The sequence below is a fragment of the Coturnix japonica genome, chromosome 6 (genome assembly GCF_054131305.1).
Source record: "Coturnix japonica strain WE chromosome 6, WE-NBRP24, whole genome shotgun sequence".
NCBI lineage: Eukaryota > Metazoa > Chordata > Aves > Galliformes > Phasianidae > Coturnix > Coturnix japonica.
The window spans coordinates 24204456-24227212 of record NC_140668.1 but is presented as its reverse complement, the minus strand read 5'-3'; the positions used below and the strand labels follow the sequence as shown (position 1 = coordinate 24227212).

At 45.7% G+C, this 22757-nt stretch overlaps 1 protein-coding gene across 9 annotated transcripts in view; it reads right to left on the bottom strand.

Annotated features, from left to right (window-relative positions):
• The window catches only part of RANBP10 (RAN binding protein 10), a 48990-nt gene that overhangs the window by 21823 nt on the left and 4410 nt on the right, over nt 1–22757 (bottom strand). For 4 of the 9 annotated variants that reach the window (XR_014947454.1, XR_014947455.1, XM_015873676.3 and 1 more), the window contains exons 1-3: nt 22352–22575; nt 21772–21883; nt 6209–6261 (exon numbers count right to left, since the gene is read on the bottom strand). Coding sequence is in view for 7 of the 9 variants with exons in the window: in XM_015873676.3 (XP_015729162.3) it covers nt 6209–6261; nt 21772–21883; nt 22352–22556 (370 nt within the window). In the remaining 2 variants the exon portion in view is untranslated. Of the gene's footprint in view, nt 1–6208; nt 6262–10383; nt 10557–21771; nt 21884–22351; nt 22576–22757 lie in introns of those variants that run through there. The other 5 variants (XM_085550966.1, XM_015873678.3, XM_085550967.1 and 2 more) reach the window with 4 other exon arrangements.

Below are 22757 nucleotides of genomic sequence, written 5' to 3'. Positions count from 1 at the left end.
ATCTGTGTGTTGGAATGAGGTGGTCTTGGAGGTCTCTTCCAACTCATAGCCATGCTGTGATTCTATAAGAAGCTCAGCTTTCTGTCTGCCTCCTCACTCCCAAACCAAAGCCCTTTGTGTCCAAAAGTCAACCTGAATACAAACATCAGATCAAAAAGGGAGGGGCAGGAAAGAAAAAGAAGTGGAACAGCACCACTGTATAATGCTGAGCCAATGGCTGGCAGCAGTTTTCCTGGCTGAACACAGGGCAATCAATACAAGTAGAGACCAACAAAGGCAGGTCTGAAGGGGGAAAAGGGAGTAACTTCCTACAAACCCTATTTTCATGTAAATAGCTATCAAATGAAACACAAGATTAAATCTAACCTAAATTCAGAAGGTTATTTACCCTCACCCTGTAGCTCAGGAGATGTTTTTGTTATGCTCCTGCTCTGAACACAGCTGATAGGGAGGACGAAGCCATCACTGCCATGCTGTCACCCTGCAGCCACTGGAGCCCACTATCAGCTCCCTGCAGAAGGCTGGTGTTTAAAACATGTCCCACCTAGACAAGCTGTATGCAAGATAACCTGGTCATGGGGCACACCTACTGCATAGAGCACTGAGAGGCTGGGTGAGGCTGTGAGGCTGCTGCTGTGCAAGAACAGCCATAAGGAGGACATAAATGACACACTGAGAACCCTCAGGTTCCTTTCCTGGGGCTGCTCTCCTAATTAAGAGCAACAAAGTTGAGCACATTTGCCTATATATATATACACATATATATATATATTTATATACTCTCATATATATGCCTATATATATATATACACATATATATACATACTCAACGTGCAGATCAAGATCATGGCATCACAGAACTATTGAATGGCAGACTGTAAAGCAAGCAAGCTTATGCAGGGTGAAAAGAATAAGAGAGCAATTAGATGGAGCCTGGCAAACCTCAATGGGTAGTGGATAGCTAAATCCATAAACATGATAAGCAGAGTATCTTTTTAAATAAAATAATAATAATTAAAAAAAAGAAAAAGACCATGGTTATGAGAAAGAATAACCTTCTTAAAAGGTGTTTATTGACTCGCAGAGAGTAGCAGCAGAAAGAACAGATGAGGATGAGGCTGAATGTGGCTACCATCCAGTAATAGGAGGATGCCTACGTCCTATTACTCAGCCTGGATGGTGTGCATTAACTGTGATCCTGGAGAGCATCTTTCAGTTCAGGTTAGAAGAAAGAACAGGAGCACAGCAAATCAAAGCACAGCACATGGTGACAACCAGGAAACTCACTTCCCAAATAGACCCCACTGGTCTGGATGAGATCCTTCCAAAAATTCCCCGTGTACAAAATGACTGCTAACTCCAGAGTGGAACTGACACACTGACCCACTTTGCTTTCATTTCTTCCATTACACAGTACCAAAACCTGCAATTTCTAAGCATATCGACCAACCCCTTAAGATGTTGAAGGCAACTTATTTTTACAGGTCAAAGCCTAGTTAAGTTAGCAACAGCAAAAAGTGATGCTTTTAGAGCAGTTCTCAAGCTGCTATGCCTTCTCAGCTCCTAAAACCACCATCATGAACTTGAAAGGCAGAGGCAGACAAAGCGAAGAGCTGCAGGCAGCCAGCCAGGCTCAACCCAGCCCCAATGCCAACCTGCAGCAGGATGTGCCTTCTGAAAACCCATCTGCAATGAACTGGGCAGCCGTGTACCTTTAATTAAAGCCTTCAGCACACATCTTAGGTGAAAGTAGTATTTGTTGCTATCAAAAATAATCTCAGACCGCTGTTACCCACGCATTTCTTCACAATAAGGCTTCACAGAGGAGTTGTTTCAACATGCACTACCTGTGTGATCAAATGGGTCACAGAACACATCCAAGTTAATAATAACCCTAAAATCAAGCAGTGCCCCCCATGCTGTATTATTAACCCAATTACGTGGTTCAGTTCTCCTGCAGCCCCACAAACTGGTCTAATAGCATAAACCAGAGGGTGCTGGAGAGGGACTGGCACAGGCAGACTAAGGAACTCGTATGTGAGTGAGTCCTGGGGGTGTTTCCAGGAGTCATTCTGGGGGAACTCACATCTGTTTGCTATTTACTACAACCCTACACAGGCTCCTGAAGTTGACACGCAAATGTTCCTTAACTCAATACAGAAAAAATGATCCTCCTCCTCTGTAATTTAGTGCTAAGTGATGGCTTTATGATTCCTTATGTGTAGTTCACTTATCTATTTGTGAACTGCACAGAGAAACAACTAATAATTGAGCACTGCTCAGTCTGGATCTCAAATAATTACACTGAGAAGCCTGATCTGTTCACAGCCAGCAAGAGGAAAGGTTTAAATACAGAGCAGTAAGCCCTGCTAGGCCACAAACCCAACCTGCAGTGAGCAACTCCAGCAGGACACGGTACAGACAGCACTGCAGTTATCAACCCAACAGGGTAATCTGAGAGATGCTTATTGCCATAATATGTATGATACTGAACAAAGCATTGCTTCTGTCATGGCTCTGGTTAAATTACTCCAGTAACCACTTCTATCTTAAAGCTCTATCAAACTACTCAAAGGTTTGTATGGTGCTCAGCAATGAAGAGGAGTCAACAAAGTAGAAAAAATAAGGAAAAGGGGTAAGAAAAAGGGAACTGTAGGCAGTGATTATGTAAAAGCAAGTACTCAGAATCCTTCCAGGCAACCAGAAAGTCTCCTTCAGCCATTCTGCAATAACCTGAGTAGTTTGGTGTAAGCTTTCCATGAAGAACCACAGTGTGAAGTAAACAGAACTTCTCCACGCTTCTTTACAGGATTAAGCCTTCCTAATGGATAATTGAGGGGAGCAACAGATACCAGGTACGAGTACCTTATGTAAGAGACCAGCAACTCTTCCTGTATTGGAAACAGGGAGGAAGACACACATCTATGGACTGGAGCCAACAGAGCTGGGAAGAGCGCTGCAATCCAGGACGTGCTACTGACATTATATTTACTACAGAGACAATAAAGTCAGTTTTGTATAAGACTTTACTGAGACATCATATGAAAATCCCACGTACCACTTTGGTCAACTATTTTTAAAGATGGTTCTAGAAGAGCTTTGCAGCAGAAGATATACCATAAGGTATTTTAAGACATCGCTTGATCAGCTGCATAAATCCTTAAATAAACTTAACAGAAATGACTTCTAAAGATAGCAAATCAAGCTGGGTATCCAAAATGCTGGTTTAGCCAGGAGGATTTGAAAGCACACTGAATCACTGTTTGCTTGCCATAAAACATTCATGTATTTAACCCTGCACTTTCAGGCTTTGGCTGGCTCTAGAAGCCAAGAGGAAGGGTCCTTCTCATCCCATTTAACAACCAGGCCTCTCCTGTCCCCTTCCCCATTTTCTGCTTAAGCCTTACAGATTGTGAGAGCTTAGCATGCATTTTCCATTGTCTTGTTTGCAGCGTGGGTGAAGAGACGCTTCCTAGACTTGCTCTGAATTTTACTATTTTCTTTTACTGTAAGGACAAAGACTCCGGTGCTTGATGTATCCAGAGTTAATAAAAGATAAAAACAGCTGTCACAAATCAAGAGAATGTGACAAACAGGGGCAAGGCAAAGAGCCACAGTTGTTTCATCTAGAGAGAAAACCACGAACAGTGATAGAGGTCTTCAGGCATACACCTACAAAGATGTAAGAAATCAATTGTTTTCCACCTCCACATGAGCTAAGAGCAATGGGGAGCCCCAGGGAAGAAGCCAACACTTCTTTCATCTCATAGGAAGGAACAGAAAAACAAGACTCCTCCAATACTTCGTTCCCCTGCTTCATCTTGTCTGATAACATGCAAAACAACCTGAGAAGAAATAAAGAGCTGCCTACAAACATCAAGAAAAACCTTTTGGCAAAGGAGGAGTGCAAAGGAAACGAGCTCCAAACGAAACCAAAATGGACAGCCCACTCATCAGGTTGATGGTTTGTGGAGGTGAAGTGATGGCTTTTGCAGAGAAAGGGGGCCCAGGGAAGATTTCATTTGTGGTGCTCATTTTTATTTCAATTACATCTATAGAAAGAGGGCATTTATTTTGCTGAGCAAAGGCACAGGACAGCTGGACAAACTGCTTCGGTTGTTGCTGATCTGGCTTAGGGCATTACAGTCCCAGAAAGCAAATCTAGTACAAAGCAAGCTTCTGCACACCAAATGATGCTGTTTTGACTGCACACTAACTCAAGTCTATTAAACACCCCTGAATTTGAAAGCCTGTTTTTCTAATAAGGAATCTGAATCAAGCAAGTAGTGAATAAGCCAAGCAGCATCTTTCAATTATACAAGTATGGTAAAAAAAAATAATCAAAAGGTTTGAATAAAGAAAGCAGAGGTGAGCAGCTCTCCAATCAAGAAGTGCAATACTGCACAGCAGAGCAAGTCAGTTACTGACCAGAGCAGTGAGGCCAACCTGATTGACTGAACTTTCAGCCCAATGCTACCCCCACCAGCACCCGGCTGGGCCAAAGCCAAAACAAACATGGCATAATGCACAAATGTCCTGAGTTGGAACCTGATATGGCCCAAGTGTTTGTTTTCAGGAAGAGGAGTGTTGAGACAGAAGCCAGGACTGATTTCCATACCAGGTTCTGGGCTCCTGAACCGTGACATGTAATAGTCATGTCCTGCTTAGAGAAAGTTAATCTGTTAAAGCAGAAGTGAATTAAGAAAGTCTAAGGAGATGAACTTGGCAGGGTTTTCAGTCACAAAAAGTTAAAATTACACTTTGACAAGAAGCCAAGACACCAAGCCTACCAGTTCTTTATGAGCTCTCACTATGTGCTATAAAGGACCTGACAACAGCTAAGCATCACACGTTCCTAACATCAGTTATATGAGCAATATACTGTAAAAATGAAATAAGGCTCATCATCCCAAAGCCAGGAAGACTTTGAGACCCAAAGCTCAACACTGAGCTGCAGTGCAGAACCATGCATTCATTCCATTTCATACAGACGGTGGGAGACTGATCTAACTGCACTTGCAGGATCCCTCTTGGCAGCCTGATCTGCAAGTGATCAAACAAACAACAGGTTCAGAGGATCACATCTGTACAGTTCACTGCTAAATAAGCACTATCTGAAGTCTCAAGTTCACTCCCTGTTGCTGTTTTTCCCCCCCACCCTTACTCAAACAAAAGGATTCCATATTCCACATTCACTACATATGCTCTAGAAATAATAGTCAGGCACTCTGAGTTAAACATGTCACAGAAAACCTGCTCTTGTAACTCCTAGACTTTAAGGATGTTTATCAGCCAAGCATCTCAACACTGGGAAGGGAAAACTCATGCTTCATCCTATGCATGCACACAACCTGCTTGGCTGGGAGGACTGGGAAGGAGTCAGCAGCCTGAGAACTGAGAAATCTATACCTGTTAATACAAGATCACCTTGATCTGCGTGTTCCCAACCTATCTGCAACCAAGTGTCACTTCAGGAAACTGGAAGTGTGCTGCCTTCCTCCTTCCCTGGTCAAGTTCTGAAGGAATAAAGACTCGTGACTCTATTCTCCCTTCAGTGGTATAAGCTCTAGATCTGATACAAACTATTAGCAAATACAGCCTGCAATAAGACACAAAGTCTTCAAGGTACGAGTGTCACTGAAACTGTCCTCCCAAAAACTGAGTCATCATAAAAGCATGGAACAACTTAAGGGAAGGGACCTTCAGAAGTCACCTGGTTCAATTCCTGCTTAAAGCAGATCTAATTCAATCAGGTTGGACGAGACCACGTCCATCTGAGTCCTAAATATCTCCAAGGCTGGAAGGCTGAACAACCCCTGTGTGCAGGTCAGAAATCACCAGGGAGAAGGAACAAAGGATGGTTGTGGCCACTGAAGACCAGCAGCTCTTTGGGCTCGTCTCTGGCAGTGGACTGGCATAAAAACACTTAACTAACCTAGAGCCTAAACTAAAAATATTATGGGGAAAAAAAAAAAAAGGAAGCAACAATATTAACTGATCATACCACTCTGGCACATACTCCTGCCTTTCTGGTTAGAGGGTGGAAAGAAGACAGGAGTGGCTACAACATGAAACTCCCAGATATAAGACACTCAATCGTGACATTTTATTAATAGAGACACACATTCATCGATTCACACATAGGAATTATTTTAAATGAACATTCAACACAGACTGCAAGTCAAAAAACACCTTTACGATTACTTACCAGGAAGCCTGTTCATGTTGACCCCTTGAGCAGAAAGTCCTATTCCCATATACCTTCCAAAAAAGAATAAAAAGCACAGCATCAGTCAAGCTCAGAATGGCCACATTTCCCACAGCCTGGGGGAGAAACAACATAAGGAAGCCATCTAAGGTGTTGACTGCTGATTGTTGTTATTCCCCCCACTAAAACCATTTGCTACCCATCAAATCCAAACCACATCTTTCATTTTATTGTCCAGTCACCCAGCGCTGTCAGATCACAGCTCTTCCAAGTGAGCCTTTGTTTTTACAACTATTGTTACTTTCATACCATCATCTCATTTCACTTCCAGGATATTCATTAAGGCAATAAACACCCCAGGCTTAGTGCACATCCCTGCACAGCATCCTCAGCCACGGGGACAAGAGGGAGCAGAGGCCATTCATTCCTCTGCCCCATATCCTACCTGTTAACTTATCTAACCATCCAGGCACGCAACATTATCCTCTATTTCTATTACATTCCTAACAGATTTTTGGGGAAGAACCTGGTCAAACACCATTTGCAAATGCAAGCAGATTCATCTTAATCTACACATGCATTCAGGCCGGCAAGGCACAGCCATTCTCCAAGGCTCCTTCCCCAATGGGTAATATTTATGCACGTACCCATTTTGTTTGTTCTATTTCTGTTAATTTGCACGGTCTGTAATTCTCTTAATATGCCCCGGAGCCACAGAAACAGCTGCTCTGCTCAGCTTATTTTTAACGAGCTTCCACGTTTTTAGGTTACTGAGTCTGAAATTAACAGCTGACTGCGGGGCTCTTGTTCATGCACAGTTATAAATCTAAATAGGTTGCAGCCAGTGTCCTACTCTTTCATAGCACCAGCTTTCTTTCTTCCTGTGGTTTACTTGCTCCATAAAATACTCACCACGTCTAAAAATACTGTTCCTGATTTGTGCCCCACAGTAACTTCAGTGGTCACAGGCGTAGGTTGATGGTTGGACTATGTGATTTTATTGGTCTTTCCAACCTTAAGGATTCCATGATTTCTTCAAGGCCTGTGGGTTAAGTCCCATGTAGCAACCACTTCCCATTCTTGCATTCACAGTCTCCACTACTGCCCTGGTTGGCCCCAAAACACCCACCCAGCCACTCTCTCCTCAATAAGGCATAGGGAGAAAATAAGATGGATCAAAACAACAAGGAGATCGCTTGCCAGTCACCATCACAGACAATAAAGATCCCACCCAATGAAGACTTCAAGACTTCGTTCAAGTTTTGTTGCTCTTCGCCACCTTTCACTATCACAGGGACCACAACCACCACCTCATACATTATTCAAGTGCTTTGTGAACTTGGTGCCTTCCAGGCACCTCACAGTGCCCATCCCCCTTCAGTTACAAACCCTGATCACCGAGTTGTTAATTACCCTGTGCTTCACCTTTTCTTTTAGCTGTTCCCTGTCCATGCTGGGTTACCTTCAGAGCAGACTGGAATCTGGCCATCTTTCAACAAGGAGATTCTACTGCTGGAACTGTGTGTTTGGATTGAAATTTGACAAATAGGGCCACGTCAACACCCAGCTACAACCAAGAAACGCCAACCCAGGTCCTCTAGCTCTAAGCACATGGAAAACTATGTTAATTACACAAGCACCAGGAAAGTGTTAGCTTTTGATAAAGGAAATAATGAGAAGGCCACTGAATCTAGACAAAATCCCAATGGGCTTTGGCAGCAGCCAGTTCAGGAGCAAAAGGTTTGAACTTCTTGACAGCATTTAGGTCAAACTAATTTATCTTGGAAACTCTCCAGTTGCAGAGGACAGAATCCAGGACATTTGGCTGTATCTCCTATTTCTCATTAGGAAGGATAAAAAGAGATTTGTGAGGGTTTCCAAAATGCTTTGGTTATCCATAATCACTATCAGCAAAGCTGATATTCTCCATAGAAGTGCTAAAAGCCTACAGCCTATCTACAAGAAGAAGAGCTCAGAGCACTCTGCTTGTTGAGACACAACACTGGATGCTCACAGTGGAGCTTGGGCACAGTGCATGGAGGATCAAACAAACACTCTGAGTGTACTAAGGTTTGCACTGCTCTTAGGGCAGGTGAAAGTTTGGTTGGAAAACTAAACTCTGAATAGCCTGTAATAGGTCCTGAAGTAGAAAGCTCAATGGAAAAGACAGGCATTGCTTTAAGATCTACATGAACCAGACAGTGACAAGCTGGGAGTTCATTTCAAAACCTGTATTTCCAAAGCACTGCAAAGATGAAAGAACCTCCTCTCCAGTCTAGCTGCTCCTCAGCAACTTAGTGTAAATAGAAGAAACTGTTCCAGATGAGGAGAGATACCATAACTGCTAGCACCTTTGTGCCACAGAATCCAAATGGGAAGACACTGCTTGTTCTTTGGTCTATGAAGTCCAGGCAGTTCCTTTAAAAATGCAATATAACAGTGATACGAAGGGACTAATTGATCCTTGTGGGCTCCTTCCTACTCTGAATGTTCTGTGACTGCAAGGGGAGATCTGACTGCTGTCTACAAAGCTAAAGGGCCCAGAAAAATACTGAATCTCTGCACTCAGAGAGGTTCAGAAACTTGACTGCATACTGTTCTGAATAAACAGACCTAACTGATGCTGAGCCTGCTTTCAATGGGGATGAACTGGATGATCTACCAGGACCCTTTCCAGCCTAAATGATTCTTTAACTTCAAGACACTTTTGTTGACAGGCAGCAAACTCTTGGCTACAGAACACAATGCAGGATATCAAGCAAGCTGGGAAAAGACAGAACTTCATGGTACACATGTACATCATGAGCTGATCTGATTCCATCAAGTGACCACAGCTCCCTCCCTGGTCATCACAGAGAAAGAGTTACCCAGGAAAAAAACTTAAAGGATCTACAGAACAATCCTGAACTCTCAAACAAAGAACGCCATGATGACTCCTGCTGGGCATACTGCCACAAGGAACCTGGGCTGATGGTGTCCTGACTTGAAGAAAAACAACAAAGAAGGTTCTGGTCTGATGTAGAGAGCTCAAGGAGAAAAGAGACTTGAAAGCACAGTGAGAAAGAGAAAAGAAAGCACCATGTTATTCATTGGGATCTCCATTAAAAAAAAAGACAGATTTCTTTTTCCCCTGAAATCAAAGCCCTTTTATAGATCACGCTCTGCAGTTAATGGCTTAGCTATTTCATTCTTTACATCTCTTGAATGAAGACCAGATAACCTCTAATGACTTCTTCCTGTTTTATGGACAAATAACATCACTGTGGTATTAACTCATCAACAGAAGCCAAATCATCCTTTAAAAGCAGACTGAAGCAGACTGGCATTTGGAAGCCTCTAATCATTCCTCCCCAATGGACACATCTACAAAGTATTTTGTTTCTCCGTCATGGCCCAACCTTCTCAGAGCCCTTCATAAGAAATTCTCCTGAATCATCTCCTGGTCTTAAAGACTCTCTGGCTCAACTCCTGTACCTGATGTTTTGAGAAGGAAATACATTCTTTAACATTTGACTTGGAGCCGAACATCCATCGAGTCCTGGTCAACTCCAGTGCTTTTACACTTTGAGTTTGTTCTTTGCATTTTTCTCATCTAATAAAACTTTAACCTTTGCAGGGTGTATTCCCTGTCCTCTCTCACCCTTGTGTCTAATTGTGCCAACTGTATTCACTGTTCATCTTGAGTCTCTCCAATAGCTCATACCCATTTACTCTGATCCTTCAAGAAGAAGCCTGCTTGAAGAGCCTCCATGCCACCTGATAGCATTTTACCTTTATGATTCCATCTTGTTAGTAACTTGCCTTAAAGAAACTTCCTCAATTTACACAGCATTTGTCGTTTTGGAGGAACATGAAAGAATTTGGGTTTGGGGGCCTTTTTTATAGCACCTCTCAGAGGACATTAAACATGAGTATTTATGCTCAGTGCTGCATAATGTTTTAAAAACTGCTGCTCAGAGCATGAGTCAGAAGCTCCATCCTCTCATGAGCTCCCTGACTAACCTCTTAAATCAGTCATTTACAGCACCTAAAAATTCTGTCTCTTACTCCTATGTGACACACACATGATCCATAATGAACAAACCATCCTAAAGCTGTGTTTACAGCCTGCCAGGCACAATATAGAAGGTTTCTCCCTAGAGCTGCAAGGTGATCTCTTGCTTTTCACCACCTACCTTCTTAAAGCATTGACACATAATGCAGCATGTTTGTTAGCAGTTCCATTTCCTTACTCCTCCTGTGTCTGGAACCCTCTGCTGCTGCAGCTGCAATTTTCCTTGCTATGTAGCAGGCTTTGTTGTTTCAGTCTCTTTCCAACTGTGCACACTTGCAGCAAGGACCAGAGTCCACAGCTAACGTTACTCTCCAGCTGTATATTGCTTCAGAGGGCAGTGGGAAGTGCCACCTCTGCCTATTGCTCAGGCCTCGATGAGTTGTGATTCAGAGTTCAAGGTCCCAAATTGTTTGGACACACAGTAAAAGCACCATTAAGACTGAACCATTAATAGCAGAGTGCTTGGCCCTGCCTCTGGCAGGCCTGAAAACACTCAGCAAGAACCTGTTGAGGAGCAGACGGCTTGGTTGCTCCAGCAGAATGACCCAGATTCACTGGCATCACAGCTGCAGCACTCTGATAGCGTCTCTTCTGTCCCCAGCTCTTGCTGGATAAGGACACAAAGCAGTTGTAGCACTGCACCATCACCACTATGGCTGCAATACTGAGCCAAGTATTAGAAGCTAAGAAATAACAACCATCAAACTCGGATAAAATAGGTCATTTCCCACTTTGCTTATCCTTCTTAACTTTATTATTTTCTATGCAGACCCATCCTCCCTCTTTTCAGCACTACAGCAAATCCCACTCACATAAACAAAGGCAAAATGTGCACAACAGCTTCTTTCCACTTAGGACAAAAGCAGCTTTAAATTAGGGCAGGAAACTTGTATTTTTTCTAAGAAAAAAGTACTACAAAAGCCAGGAGTTCTAAACTCAAGACTACACTTGAATCCAGACACACAACATTATGGAAATCATGGAATCATAGAAAGGCCTGGGTTGGAATGGACCTGAAAGATCATCATCCAGTTCCACCAGCCAGCCAGGGGCAGGGCTGGCAACCACTAGATAAGAGTGCCAGGGATCCATCAAGCCTGGTATTGAATGCCTCCAGGGATGGGACATTTACAACAAAACATGAAGATGACCACAAGCCTTCCTGCTTCATAAGATGCTTCTCCTTACAGCTTAGAACAATCGTTAAAATAAGACTGTAATGACTGTAGAACTGTACACACAACTTACAGACAATATTAACTATGTCTTGTTCAGCTTGCTGGATATTAACTCCACAGCCCACAGATTATATCCAGAACTTCACACTGTCACATACTTGATTGCTAGTTATTATTTCAGAAGCTAATTTGCTTTTCCCATCTCCTATCGATTAACACATCAGAAGTGATGGATTAAATGAGCTTTGAGACCTTAAGAGAGAAAAATTCATCTCCAGCACTAAAAGCATCAGCTGCCTTTTGAACTACTTGTGGACAGACTCAATACGGATGGGGCTGAGAGCACTGATGGAGCTGTGAGTGCCCCTGCTCACTGCAGGGAGTGGGACCAGGTGGTCTTTAAGGTCCCTTCCAACTCAAATAAACCTACTATTCTATGACTCAATTCATCCACTGCAGTCACTTTTTGAGGGATCCAGAGAGCCTCTTAGATGATGCACAGCTGGTGAAGCACTGGTACAGCCGTACAGAATAAATGTAAGCAACAATAGCATCCAACTTCAAAAGACATCTCCTAGAACCACCTTCTCAGTAGCTGTTAGGATACTTCCACCTACCCCCACACCAGTCAGAAGCTTCAAAACTGCTCCAACACTTATTCAGCAGATCAATTCCAAACAGAGCAGAAAGGCAGACAAAAATAAATGCAGACACATGTCAGTGATTCAACCAGGACAACAGTTTTGTTTCCCCTCATCAGCAACCCAGGCAGTTACCATAGCACCAAACTCCTTCCAAACTCTACCACACCTCAGCCCTGCCCTGTGGAAACCAATTGCTTTTTAGAAGTTAAATGGGCTCAGCCAGCCAAGTTCATCAACAAGTAATTTAATAAAGAGCCCTCTCTGGAAGAGTGAGAGAAAAAGCCAAAGCACAGACTGCATTTCTACATCAAATAGTAACTTTTACTTATACAAAAGCCCTCACTTTGATGTACTGAGTTGGCCAAGAAGCATTACGAATTGCCATAGGCAGTGACACAAGTTGTCATGGCAGTGACAATATTTAGCCCACATTTAAAACAAACCATCTCCTAAGGAGGCTGCTCTTGGTGTTAGACAGGGTTATGCTTTTGCACATCCACCCACTAGTTCTAGAAGCAATGCTGATCCCTGTATCATAGCTCAGTAGGTCACTCTCCCACCTCAGTAGGAGTCTATCAGACAACAGTGCACATCAGATAAAAGGTAATCGATGCAAACAGAGAACCAGACATCGCCAAGCTACCCTTGGAATATGGCTGAGATGTAAGGAATTAACACAGTACAGTGTTCCCTGCCAGAGGTCCCTGAATGATATGGGCTCTGTAACCAGTTTGGATTTAGCAAGCACTAGATATTTTAAATTGCCTTTAAGATTTGTGTACATCATTAAGAACGCTGCTGTCCTTGCCCACTGACTTCTGGAACGATCATCCAAGGAGGATCACCCAATGCAACAAGCAGAATCTCAACCCTTAACGCCATCTCCAAAGGCTGCAAGCCTGCCCTGAGGGCCTCACAGTCCCATACACGCAGCATCTCAAGGAGTTAGAGGAAAACAGCCCCCAGCAGCAGCACACACCCACGTGACAAGCAATTCTTCGAGCTAAAGGATGCTCCTCCAGCACAAGCACACAGACAACCTGCCAAACAGTCAGTGTCAGAGTTCAGCAGCTGATCTAAAGCTGCTTTGTGCAAGCAACCCACAGAAATGCTCAAGATCCAGCAGAAGGGCTAAGAACAGACCTATTATTTGACAGCAAATAACTAACACTGAAGTTCCAGCACCTGGATCTGTTTGGCTTCTCAAGTGCAGGAAGGAAGAGCGCACAGGTAGTTTGAGGATGGGGAAGAACACAGCAACAACAGAATTCACATACACTTCTTATCTGTCAGTCTTAAGAATGCCAAGAGCCAAGAACATCTCTCTTGAATGCCTGGAGAGCACCCAGTGCTTTGGAGGCACTCCTATGCACAAAATAAATAAGGGTGAGTCAGAAGGAGGAAGAAAGCAATTACTCCGTGGCTGTAACTGGACCAGAGCAGTACACTCTGGATGAAGAGAGGTCATTTCTTTATCTGGAAAGCTGCAAAAACTTATCCAAGAAACCCGAAAGCAGTGCTCAACCCCAATGCTACTTCTGATTCTTCCCTGAAAAGAAAGATATTACAGCCCTCTTTAGTGTACTTCTTAATGCATTGCAAGGTACCATGTTGGGATGGTTAAACAATCCCAGCCTCTCCTCTTCTGAAGGCCTGTGAAGCTCAGCTGGAAGGAAGACAAGATTTACCCCATCTGCAAGTTGGGGAAAAGAAGGCAGGAAAACATGCCAGCTCAGCACTGCTTGGATCACAAGCCTGGAACCCATTTACGGTGCCAAAACCAAGCTGACACAGTAGTCACTCCTTACAGGGTGCCTCATCTGTATGCTGAGACACACCAAGGCTCAAACTGAAGAACTGGAAATGCACAGATATAAATTAACAAGTTCTGTAGGCCACAATTTGCAGCAAAGTGGTAGTGAACCAATAATATGACTGTCACATAGCAGAAATCCCTTGGATTGGTGTTTTATTACAAGGACCAGCTCAGAGTGAGCAGCCCAGCTGAGCCAGGAGCCAAACACGGGGTGTTTCTCTCACCCACAGACAAGTCTGTGATTCAAAGGCTCAATGCACCCTGCAGCCTCTTCTGCTCTTCTCCAAACCACCACCTGGCAGGACTCCTGCCCTCCCACGTACCCCCACACTTTCAGCACATACAGCTATATCTAAAATACTGAAGCAGGGTCACACAATTAGAGATTAATAATGCCCCCCCTGTCACACCGATGGCATTCCAGAGTCTTAAGCAGTGTCTTGTGCAAAGCCTTCAACTGTCTGTCTCGTTGTCTGAGGTGGGCCCTGAATTCATGCCAGGTTTAGAGAGTGGAGAGAAATGATAACCCGTATCAATTCACCACCTGCAACTTGACATTGTCCCATTTATGGTGGGGGGAAGGGACAAACAAGCTAGGCCTGTTTAAAGAACTTACCTGTGCTGCATGGATTCCATCTCCTTGGCCTAACAATGAACGTTTTGGAACCGCACCATAATGGAACACGATGAATCTCTAAAGTGGAAGTGGTTCTGGTTTTATTTGTGGATAATGCAACGCTCTGTGGCAGTGCTTCAGAAATAGCACTGACTGACTCCAGAAAGAATCCCAATTCCCCGAGCTGAGGTCAGGAAAGACAAATAATGCAAGTCTGAAAAGCTGCGTATAGAGGCAAGAAAATAGAATTCTTAAGAGCTGGTGATAAGCAGCCACAAGTATCCTCGGGCTGGAGGAGTCCAGTGCACATCAACCCCTCTAAAGGCAAAGCAGCTCTAAAAGCCAATATACATCCAAGAGATGAGTGAGCAGAACAAAATCAGAGCTGCTAACATAACATCTGCTCAATCCTTTTATGAGTGAATAGTGACTGCCACAAGGAGGAGGAAAACTTTCTTCTCTACCCCAAGGTATGGGGTGGACATCTCCCTTCCAATTGTAGGGTCATGTCCAACTGGTAGGTCGGCCCCAAGAAGGATAAGCCTGTCCTTCTCCATGCGAGTTACCTTCAGGAAGGAGATGGTGTACGTTATCACCTACATGTAGGAATACTGAAAGACAAAATAAAGATCAGAAATGGAGATTTGACTCGAGCATCATTCCAGAAGGAAGGCACAGCACAGGCTGAGATCACTGTTAGGATCCCAGAATGACATCACCTGCCCCAGAGCGCAGCCACATCTAAGAGGACCTCAAGCAGCACTACACAGTGGTCTAAACCAACAGCCTCTGAAGCCAACGTGTCCTACCAAGGCAGTTTTCCAACTATAGACTTCCACTCTTGCCAGCTGATTTGCTCCCCAGGTCAGCTGCTGCTCAGCAAAGTTCACATAAACCACATCAGTGGCTCACACAGCATTCGCTCCAGGAGCAGAACAGAGCCCTGCTGATAACAATTCACCCATTATTTATTCGAGTTACACCCAACTGAATAAGAAAGATTTTTGTTCAGCTTGCCATGCAGGTTAACAGAGTTCCCTTCCACACTGCTAAGTGTCACTGCAAATTTTTATCCCGTGTATTAAGGCAGTTTAATTGGCTTCCACAACCAGAAGGACAGGCACTGCAGATAACACCAGTACCCAAGAGAAGGGCATCCAACAGAAGGCAAACCATAGGAAGGCTGCACCTCCCACACCAAAGTCTAACAATTTCAGTCCATTGTAACAGCAAGTAAACTTCAAGCAGCAGCCTGAGCTCCTGTTTTCTCCACTAAAAGACACTGGGAATGTAGAAGTAATACCCAAATCAGAAGAGGATCATGAAGCTCCAACCCCACCGCCACAGGCAGGGCCACCAACCTCCACATTGATACCAGCCCAGGCTGCCCAGAGCCCCATCCAACCTGGCCTTGAACACCTCCATGAATGGATGGGGCATCCACAGCCTCTCTGGGCAGCTGTTCCAGCACCTCACCACTCTCATAGTAAAGAACTTTCCCCTGACATCCAACCTAAATCTTCCCTCCTTCAACTTCAAACCATTTCCCCTTGTCCTGCTGTTATCTACCCTTTCAAATTGTTGTCTCCCCTCCTGTTTATAGTCTCCCTTTAGGAACTGGAAGGTTGCAATGAGGTCACCCTGCAGCCTTCTTTTCTCCAGGCTGAACAAGCCCAGCTCCCTCCCTTCCAATCCCAGCCATCTTGTGATCCTACCAATTCCTTTATATGTCCACGTGCCCACAACAAGGAAGAAAAGACTCAAAGTGAAAAGCATCCATACTAAACCTGCAAACAAGGAGGAAGATTTGATTTGTAGTGGGCAAACAGAGACCTGGCTTCACAGCCTGGACACGTTGTAATCCCCACTGCTAGAAAAGCAGTCAGGAAAATTAACCTGGCAGCAGTCAATGTAATGCCATTAATGCAGGCTTCACAAAGGATGATAAATTCTTCACCAGTTCATCGTGCTCCACCTTCATCAACAAAGGAAGAAAGAATTCCCCTCAATGACAGTTATGCAAGTTGTTTGATTTAATTATTAAACAGGGAATTGCCCAGATGCATAACCCCAGAACATTTAAACAACCAGTTCCCATCATTCTCTAACCTGATTTATTAGCTGTAAACACAGTCTGAAAAGTAACTTTTTTACACATATTCTAAGGACGTCCAGTTTATCCGGTCAGAATTCACTTTTGCTTTATTCCCACCTTTCTGTAGCAGACATTTGGGAACAGCAGTGGCTGAGGGGAAGGAAACAAACCTTCCCTTCACACTTTCCCTTTTTTTTGAGCAAAACTTCTTCACAAATTGTTTTAATGAGACATTTATCCTATCCCACTACAACAACGCTTCCTTAAAGCACCACGTTTCGGCTCTTACTTCTCTTTTTAATGGAGCTATCAACTGCAAAACAGATATTCCAGTCTAGCAACTTGCTTTACATCCACAAAGTTGCCCTCAGCATTACTTCCTTCTATGAGAGCTTAGGAGAACAACATAAACTAACAGGTGACGTGAGCTGCCATCAATCAGTGTGAAGCCACCAAGGAAAATGAAAGGGTCTCTGCACTGCAGAGCACCAAAGGTTGAGTAGAACAGCAGCCAGACAGTGGCTGAGCAAGCAGGACTCGCTTGGGCAAGGCTGTGTGCAAATGGGAACGAGGTAAGAACTGCTTACTGACTGTCACTGGGGGTATTTATGTGTTGTTGTGTTTAAACGAATGTCTGAGGGACAGCGTATATTCAAACAAGGCTGTGTAAAATGTCAGACACCCTCCTGCTTATAAGCTGCCTTCAATTACTGGAAGGCTGCAGCAAGGGCTCCCTGGAGCCTTCTCCTCTCCAAACTAAGCAAGCCCAGCTCCCTCAGCTATGAGACAATTCACCTTGCCCCAAAATAAGGAGGATAAAAAGCCCAGTTGTCTTTCTGAGTCACAAGAGCCTCTAAGTTGTGGGTTGACAGCCCTACCCTGATGAGTCTTACAGACACTGCTCCTGTTTACCAAGTGGAGATCACCAATGGGGAAACAGAGGCTGCGAGATGTGCTGACAAGCCAACAGCAAATAGAAACACCTATTTTACAGGGAGGGAGGGAACGAGGATAAAAGTTCAGCGCTTCCAATATGGTTAAGGTTGAACTGTGATGGACAACACCGTGATGAAAGCATGAGTTATTTGTGGCAGCTCAGGAACACGAGAGTCATGTAGGTCCTGCCAGTCTGCTCAGGTGAGCAATGCTGTGAGCAAGGTAACAACAGGACCATGGAGAGGGTCAGATGGAAGGGACCTTGGGACCCTTCTTCATCCTCCCATCCAAAGTGTAGATAACACCAAACACCCGGAGTCTGCCATGCAAATCTGAAGCTGGAGATGCCACAGCCTCCCCAGGCACACCATCCCAGGGCTTAAAACTTACCCAGGGAAAATTATTTCCTCACATCCAGTTAGTGTTTCCCTTGCCACAACGTGTGGCCATCTCCTTTTGTCCTGTTGGGCTCATGGACAACATGCATAATGGCTCAGGGATTCAAGCCCACAAGCAAACCTTAAGGGAGGTGATGGCCTCAAGTTGAATTAGGGGAGGTTCAGGTTGGGTGTGAGGAGCAATTTCTTCTCCCAAAGAGTCGTGAGACATTGGAATGGGCTGCACAGGGAGGTGGGGGAGTCCCCATCTCTGGAGGTGTCCCAGAGCCATGGGGATGCGGTGGTGAGGGATGTGGGCATGGTGGGGTGGGTTGGGCTTGATGATCTTAGAGGTCTTGTCCTTCTGTGATTCTATGAAAGCTCTTCAACTCTTTGAAGTGATCTCTGTGAGGGCTGACTGACTGCCCATCTGAAAGTAGAACCCTGCTCCCTTATTGGAGAGGGTGGCAAAAAAAAAAGCAGCAACTTCTGACACGGATGTCAATAGATTAAATCACTGCAAATATTGCCATGTGACCAGTTTTCAGCCCATTATCTTCTTGACACACCTTGCCAGGAGACTGAGTAACAGGCTGTGGGCAAGAGAGGAGGCATGGACAAAGGGAAGATGACATGGAACTGCTTCCCTTGTGGCAGACAGGGAGGTGAGAACTGGGCTGCAGCTAATCAAGGGACTGCAAACTGCATTCCACTCTGCTCTCTGAGGATAAGAACCACCTCCCCAAACATGGTATCAAGAACCACAGACCCACACACAGATGGATCTGATTTGTTACGTGAAGAACCCAACCTCCTTTCCCTAACAACAATTCAGCGGTAGGCTGGCGGCCTCTCCTTTAGCAGAAAGGACAACAAAACTAACAAACGTGTCGTCTCAACATTAAAGACTAAAACCAACCATTGCTCAGCCGAAAGCAACTCAGTCATCGTCCTTTAGCTCAATGGAGGGTGGCTGTATCTCACTGCACAAGCAGTGGAAGATCCCAAGCTAAGAGAAGCTGATAACTCACATACACTTCTTAAGTGCACCAAATGGACTCTTTGCATGTTGTACCTTGCTCTGTGTACCTCGACATGAGGACATACCCCATAAAAGCAACATCTCAGGCTGCAAACAGCTCGTCAGGGGTGCTTCAGGATCCTCATATCTCAAAGCCACTGGGAGCTTCTATCCTTCCTTTCTTTTTTGAACATCAGCACTGCCAGCACCTAGGCTACACGTTTTAAATCTAAATGTGAAAATCCATCCCAAACTCCAGCATCAGGCACAGTGAATCCATACCTCGTTGTTCCAAGCAGCATCAATGCGTGACAAGCTACAAAGCAGACTTTATACCCAAAGTATGTACTCTAAAAATGAGCTCAGCAACACTACCCTTCCCCTCCCCCAGCTAGAGGGCCTCCAGCTGAGCTCATGGGGACAGACCTTACCACTTATACCACTTGAAAACTTCCTTTCCAGCCCCTTCTTTAGCTCTCTGGCCTTTTATTCCTTTAACTGGAGCCACCACAGTGTAATAAATAGCAGAGAACTTCTTAAGAACAGAAACGCCTGTGGCACAGTTCAGTATTACAACACACTGGGCCCCAATGGGCTGGCTTTAAACTATTAAATATGAGACATACAAGAGTTAGCTTTATATTTATAGCACTGCCTGTCACTTGAAGTCACAATTACAAACCCCCATTACCACAATGCCCGAGATAAAGAGCTCTCTCTACCAGGAGAAGCAAAACAAGAAACAGGAGTGGCTGGGACATAAGTCAAGCTGTCCACTGCACTGACTTCAGCCCATGTCTGCATTGCAACAGTGCTAACACAAACCATTCCCTACTGTCCAAAGAATTCCTGGAAAGTAATTGTGGAGAAAGAAGGAGAAAGGAAGAAAACACAAAAGGCTCCTTTCAGCCCAGCACTCATCCATGCACAGACAACCCTTTATTGCGATTATTGTAATAAATGCAACACAGATGAAGATGCTTTTCCCAAACTCTTTTCAAACAGACCAATTCTGAAGTTAATAATGACAGGAAAGGATTTCAGCAGTAAAAAATGATGGCTGAAGTTTGGTCCCCAGTGGGAATGTTTGCTGTCCTGCCCTAAGACCCCTGCAACGGCCACAGTTCAAATGTGATTCTTACAGGACTGGGTTAATTAACTGCACTCAAGACCTTTCCCGATGCTGCTTTACCTTCTGGATGGCTGCAGCTGCAATATTCATCCTTCAGCAAGGAAAAAACTACACGTGGGCTCACACAGCAGGTTTGTATCTTTACAGTGATTAAAAATTAATCTACACCAGCAGCAGAAGCCCAAAACCTTGTTAGAAATGCCCCTTTATTGCTTTCCCATCATCCCAAATCTGGTTTTAAAGGAACTCCATCAAGGACATCCTGGGCCAGTCCTATTTTGGCTCAAAGTAACACCCAACAGAGCGACCACAGAACCAACATTCACCACCAGGTCAGGTCAGTGAAGCACCTCTTAGTGAAGTACAGCTAATGCCACCAGCAGCGTTTGCTGCTCTCACCATCCTTCCCCTCAAAGCAATGTAGACCAACAGAACAGCCGACAATACCAAGTGCCACCAAAAAAAGACACATTTTGGTGGGGAAAAATGACCAGAATGCTCATATTTAGCATTCTAGCTCTAGCTTTGTCTCCCAAGCTCACACAGGTGTCGTGTCACAATGCTCTGCAGTATAATCTACCCTGAAAGACAAGTCCAAATTCAGGCCCTAGACTAGAACCAGTATAAGCTGCATGGATTCCAGCCTATATCCACAAACACTACAGTTTCCCCTCCATAAAACAATCATTTCCTTCATCACATATATAAAGCCTCTAAGAAGCAGCCTCAGAAGTTCTCAATAACACCATGACTATTCTTCCCCATGCAAACACCCAACAATCCAAAACTAATTTGCAGGCCCCTCCCTTCCTCTTCATTGCACACCTTGTTTGGATCACAGCTGACGATGACTGAGAACACAGCACTTAGATCCCGAGTCCCACATTTTTTCCTCGTGAGATAGATTAATGAGAACAGCCCCATGTCATCACCTGGCCAAGGGTTTAGGCAGAGGAACTCAGCGATTGGTGGCTCTCATCCTCACCTGCCTTCAGAAGTGCCCAGTTTGAAGCCCACCCACATTTCAGCATGAAAGTCACCATGAAAACTTGTTTTCTACTGCAAGATGGGGGTGAACAAAAGTGAAATCCTTCTATTGCTAATTCCATCTGTCTTGAAGGGCACAGACTCATTAGTGCTGGGATAGGACAAGGTGAAATGAGCTCAAACCAAAAGAGAGAAGATTTAGGCTGGAGCCAAGTTAGAAGTTCTTTACACTCAGGGCGGTGAGGCAGCGGTACAGGCTGCTCAGGGAGCTGGTGGTGCCCCATTCATGCAGACAGCCAAGGTCAGGGAATGGGGCTCTGAGCACTGATGGAGCTGTGGCTGTCCCTGCTCAGTGGGACCAGCTGGCCTCTAAGGGTCCCTTCCAATGGATTCCATTCTGTGATCTAAGCTCAGTCCCCAGGCAACCTCTATCATGTCATAATTCTTTGTAATTCCAGGCTTTGGAGTGCCCAGAGCCAGCCAGCAAGAGGGAAAAAAACCACCACAATTCACACTGCAGGTGATTTCTGACATTGGTGTAAGTGCTCACAGCAAATTACAGATAACAGAAGCATCTAAATGCCTCTGCATTACAGATACCACAACACGTAACATCCCCACAAGACACCCAGCACTGCAATGGCCCTGGGAGGGCAGGAGTGCAGCAGGACGGCCTATGACACACAGACGTGGAGGGAGGCACTCACCCATCTCTCCCCTTACTGACAATCTTCACTTCGAAGTAATAAATGCCACAAGCTGCTGGGATGGGATGCGTGGCTCTGACCGAGGCAGCGTCTTTGTGATTCTTCCCATGACCTGGGATAGAACAGAATGGTCAGTGCTGGGACACCCGGCCCTGCTGTGTTTGTCCTGAGCGCATCGGGGGCAGCTCCTGCATCCAGCTGAACACCGACAGCTGTCGCTGTACACGGGGCCCGGTGTTGCCGCACAGCAGCGGCACGCAGCTCCATTACGCAAGAGGGGAATGACATCAGTGTTTACCAAGCGGGCAGGGTAGGGGCACGGCGGTACGGTACGGTACGGTACGGTACAGTACGGTACGGTACGATACGGTACGGTACGATACGGTACGGTACGGCGGGGCACGGAGCACCGGGACGGGCCGCATCACCGCCATCCCCGACCCCACAGCGCCGGGACGGCGCCTCACCCCGCCATCCCCCCCCCCATCCCGGTGCCCGCCGCCCTTTCCCTGTTGGTAGCGGACCCGGCGGGTCCCGTCCCGGCCGAGGGGGCACGACCGGGGCCGCCGCGACCCGGCACCTTTGTAGTGGACGCGCAGGTTGCCCTGCGAGAGGCCGATGTAGTTGTACTTGTCCTTGGGGCTCCAGGAGCGCGGCAGCGGCGTCTCGTCCTGGTTGACGGCCGGGTACAGGCGGCGGAGGCGCCGGTTCAGCTCCTGCTCCTCGGGCGGCCCCGGAGCCGCCGCTTCCCCCCCGTGCGGGCTCCCCGCGCCCGCCTCCGCCATCTTGGATTCGCTTTGTGTCACCGGGCGGGGAGCGAAGCCCGGCTCCGGCCCCCGGCCAATGGGCTGCGAGCGTGCCCACAATGGGGGCCGCGCTGCCCGACGGGAAGCGGAGTCCGACCCGCCGCCTCCGACCCGCCGCCCGCCGGCGCTGGGACTACACATCCCGGCGGGCACCGCGCGCGAGGCCCCGCCCCCTCCCTC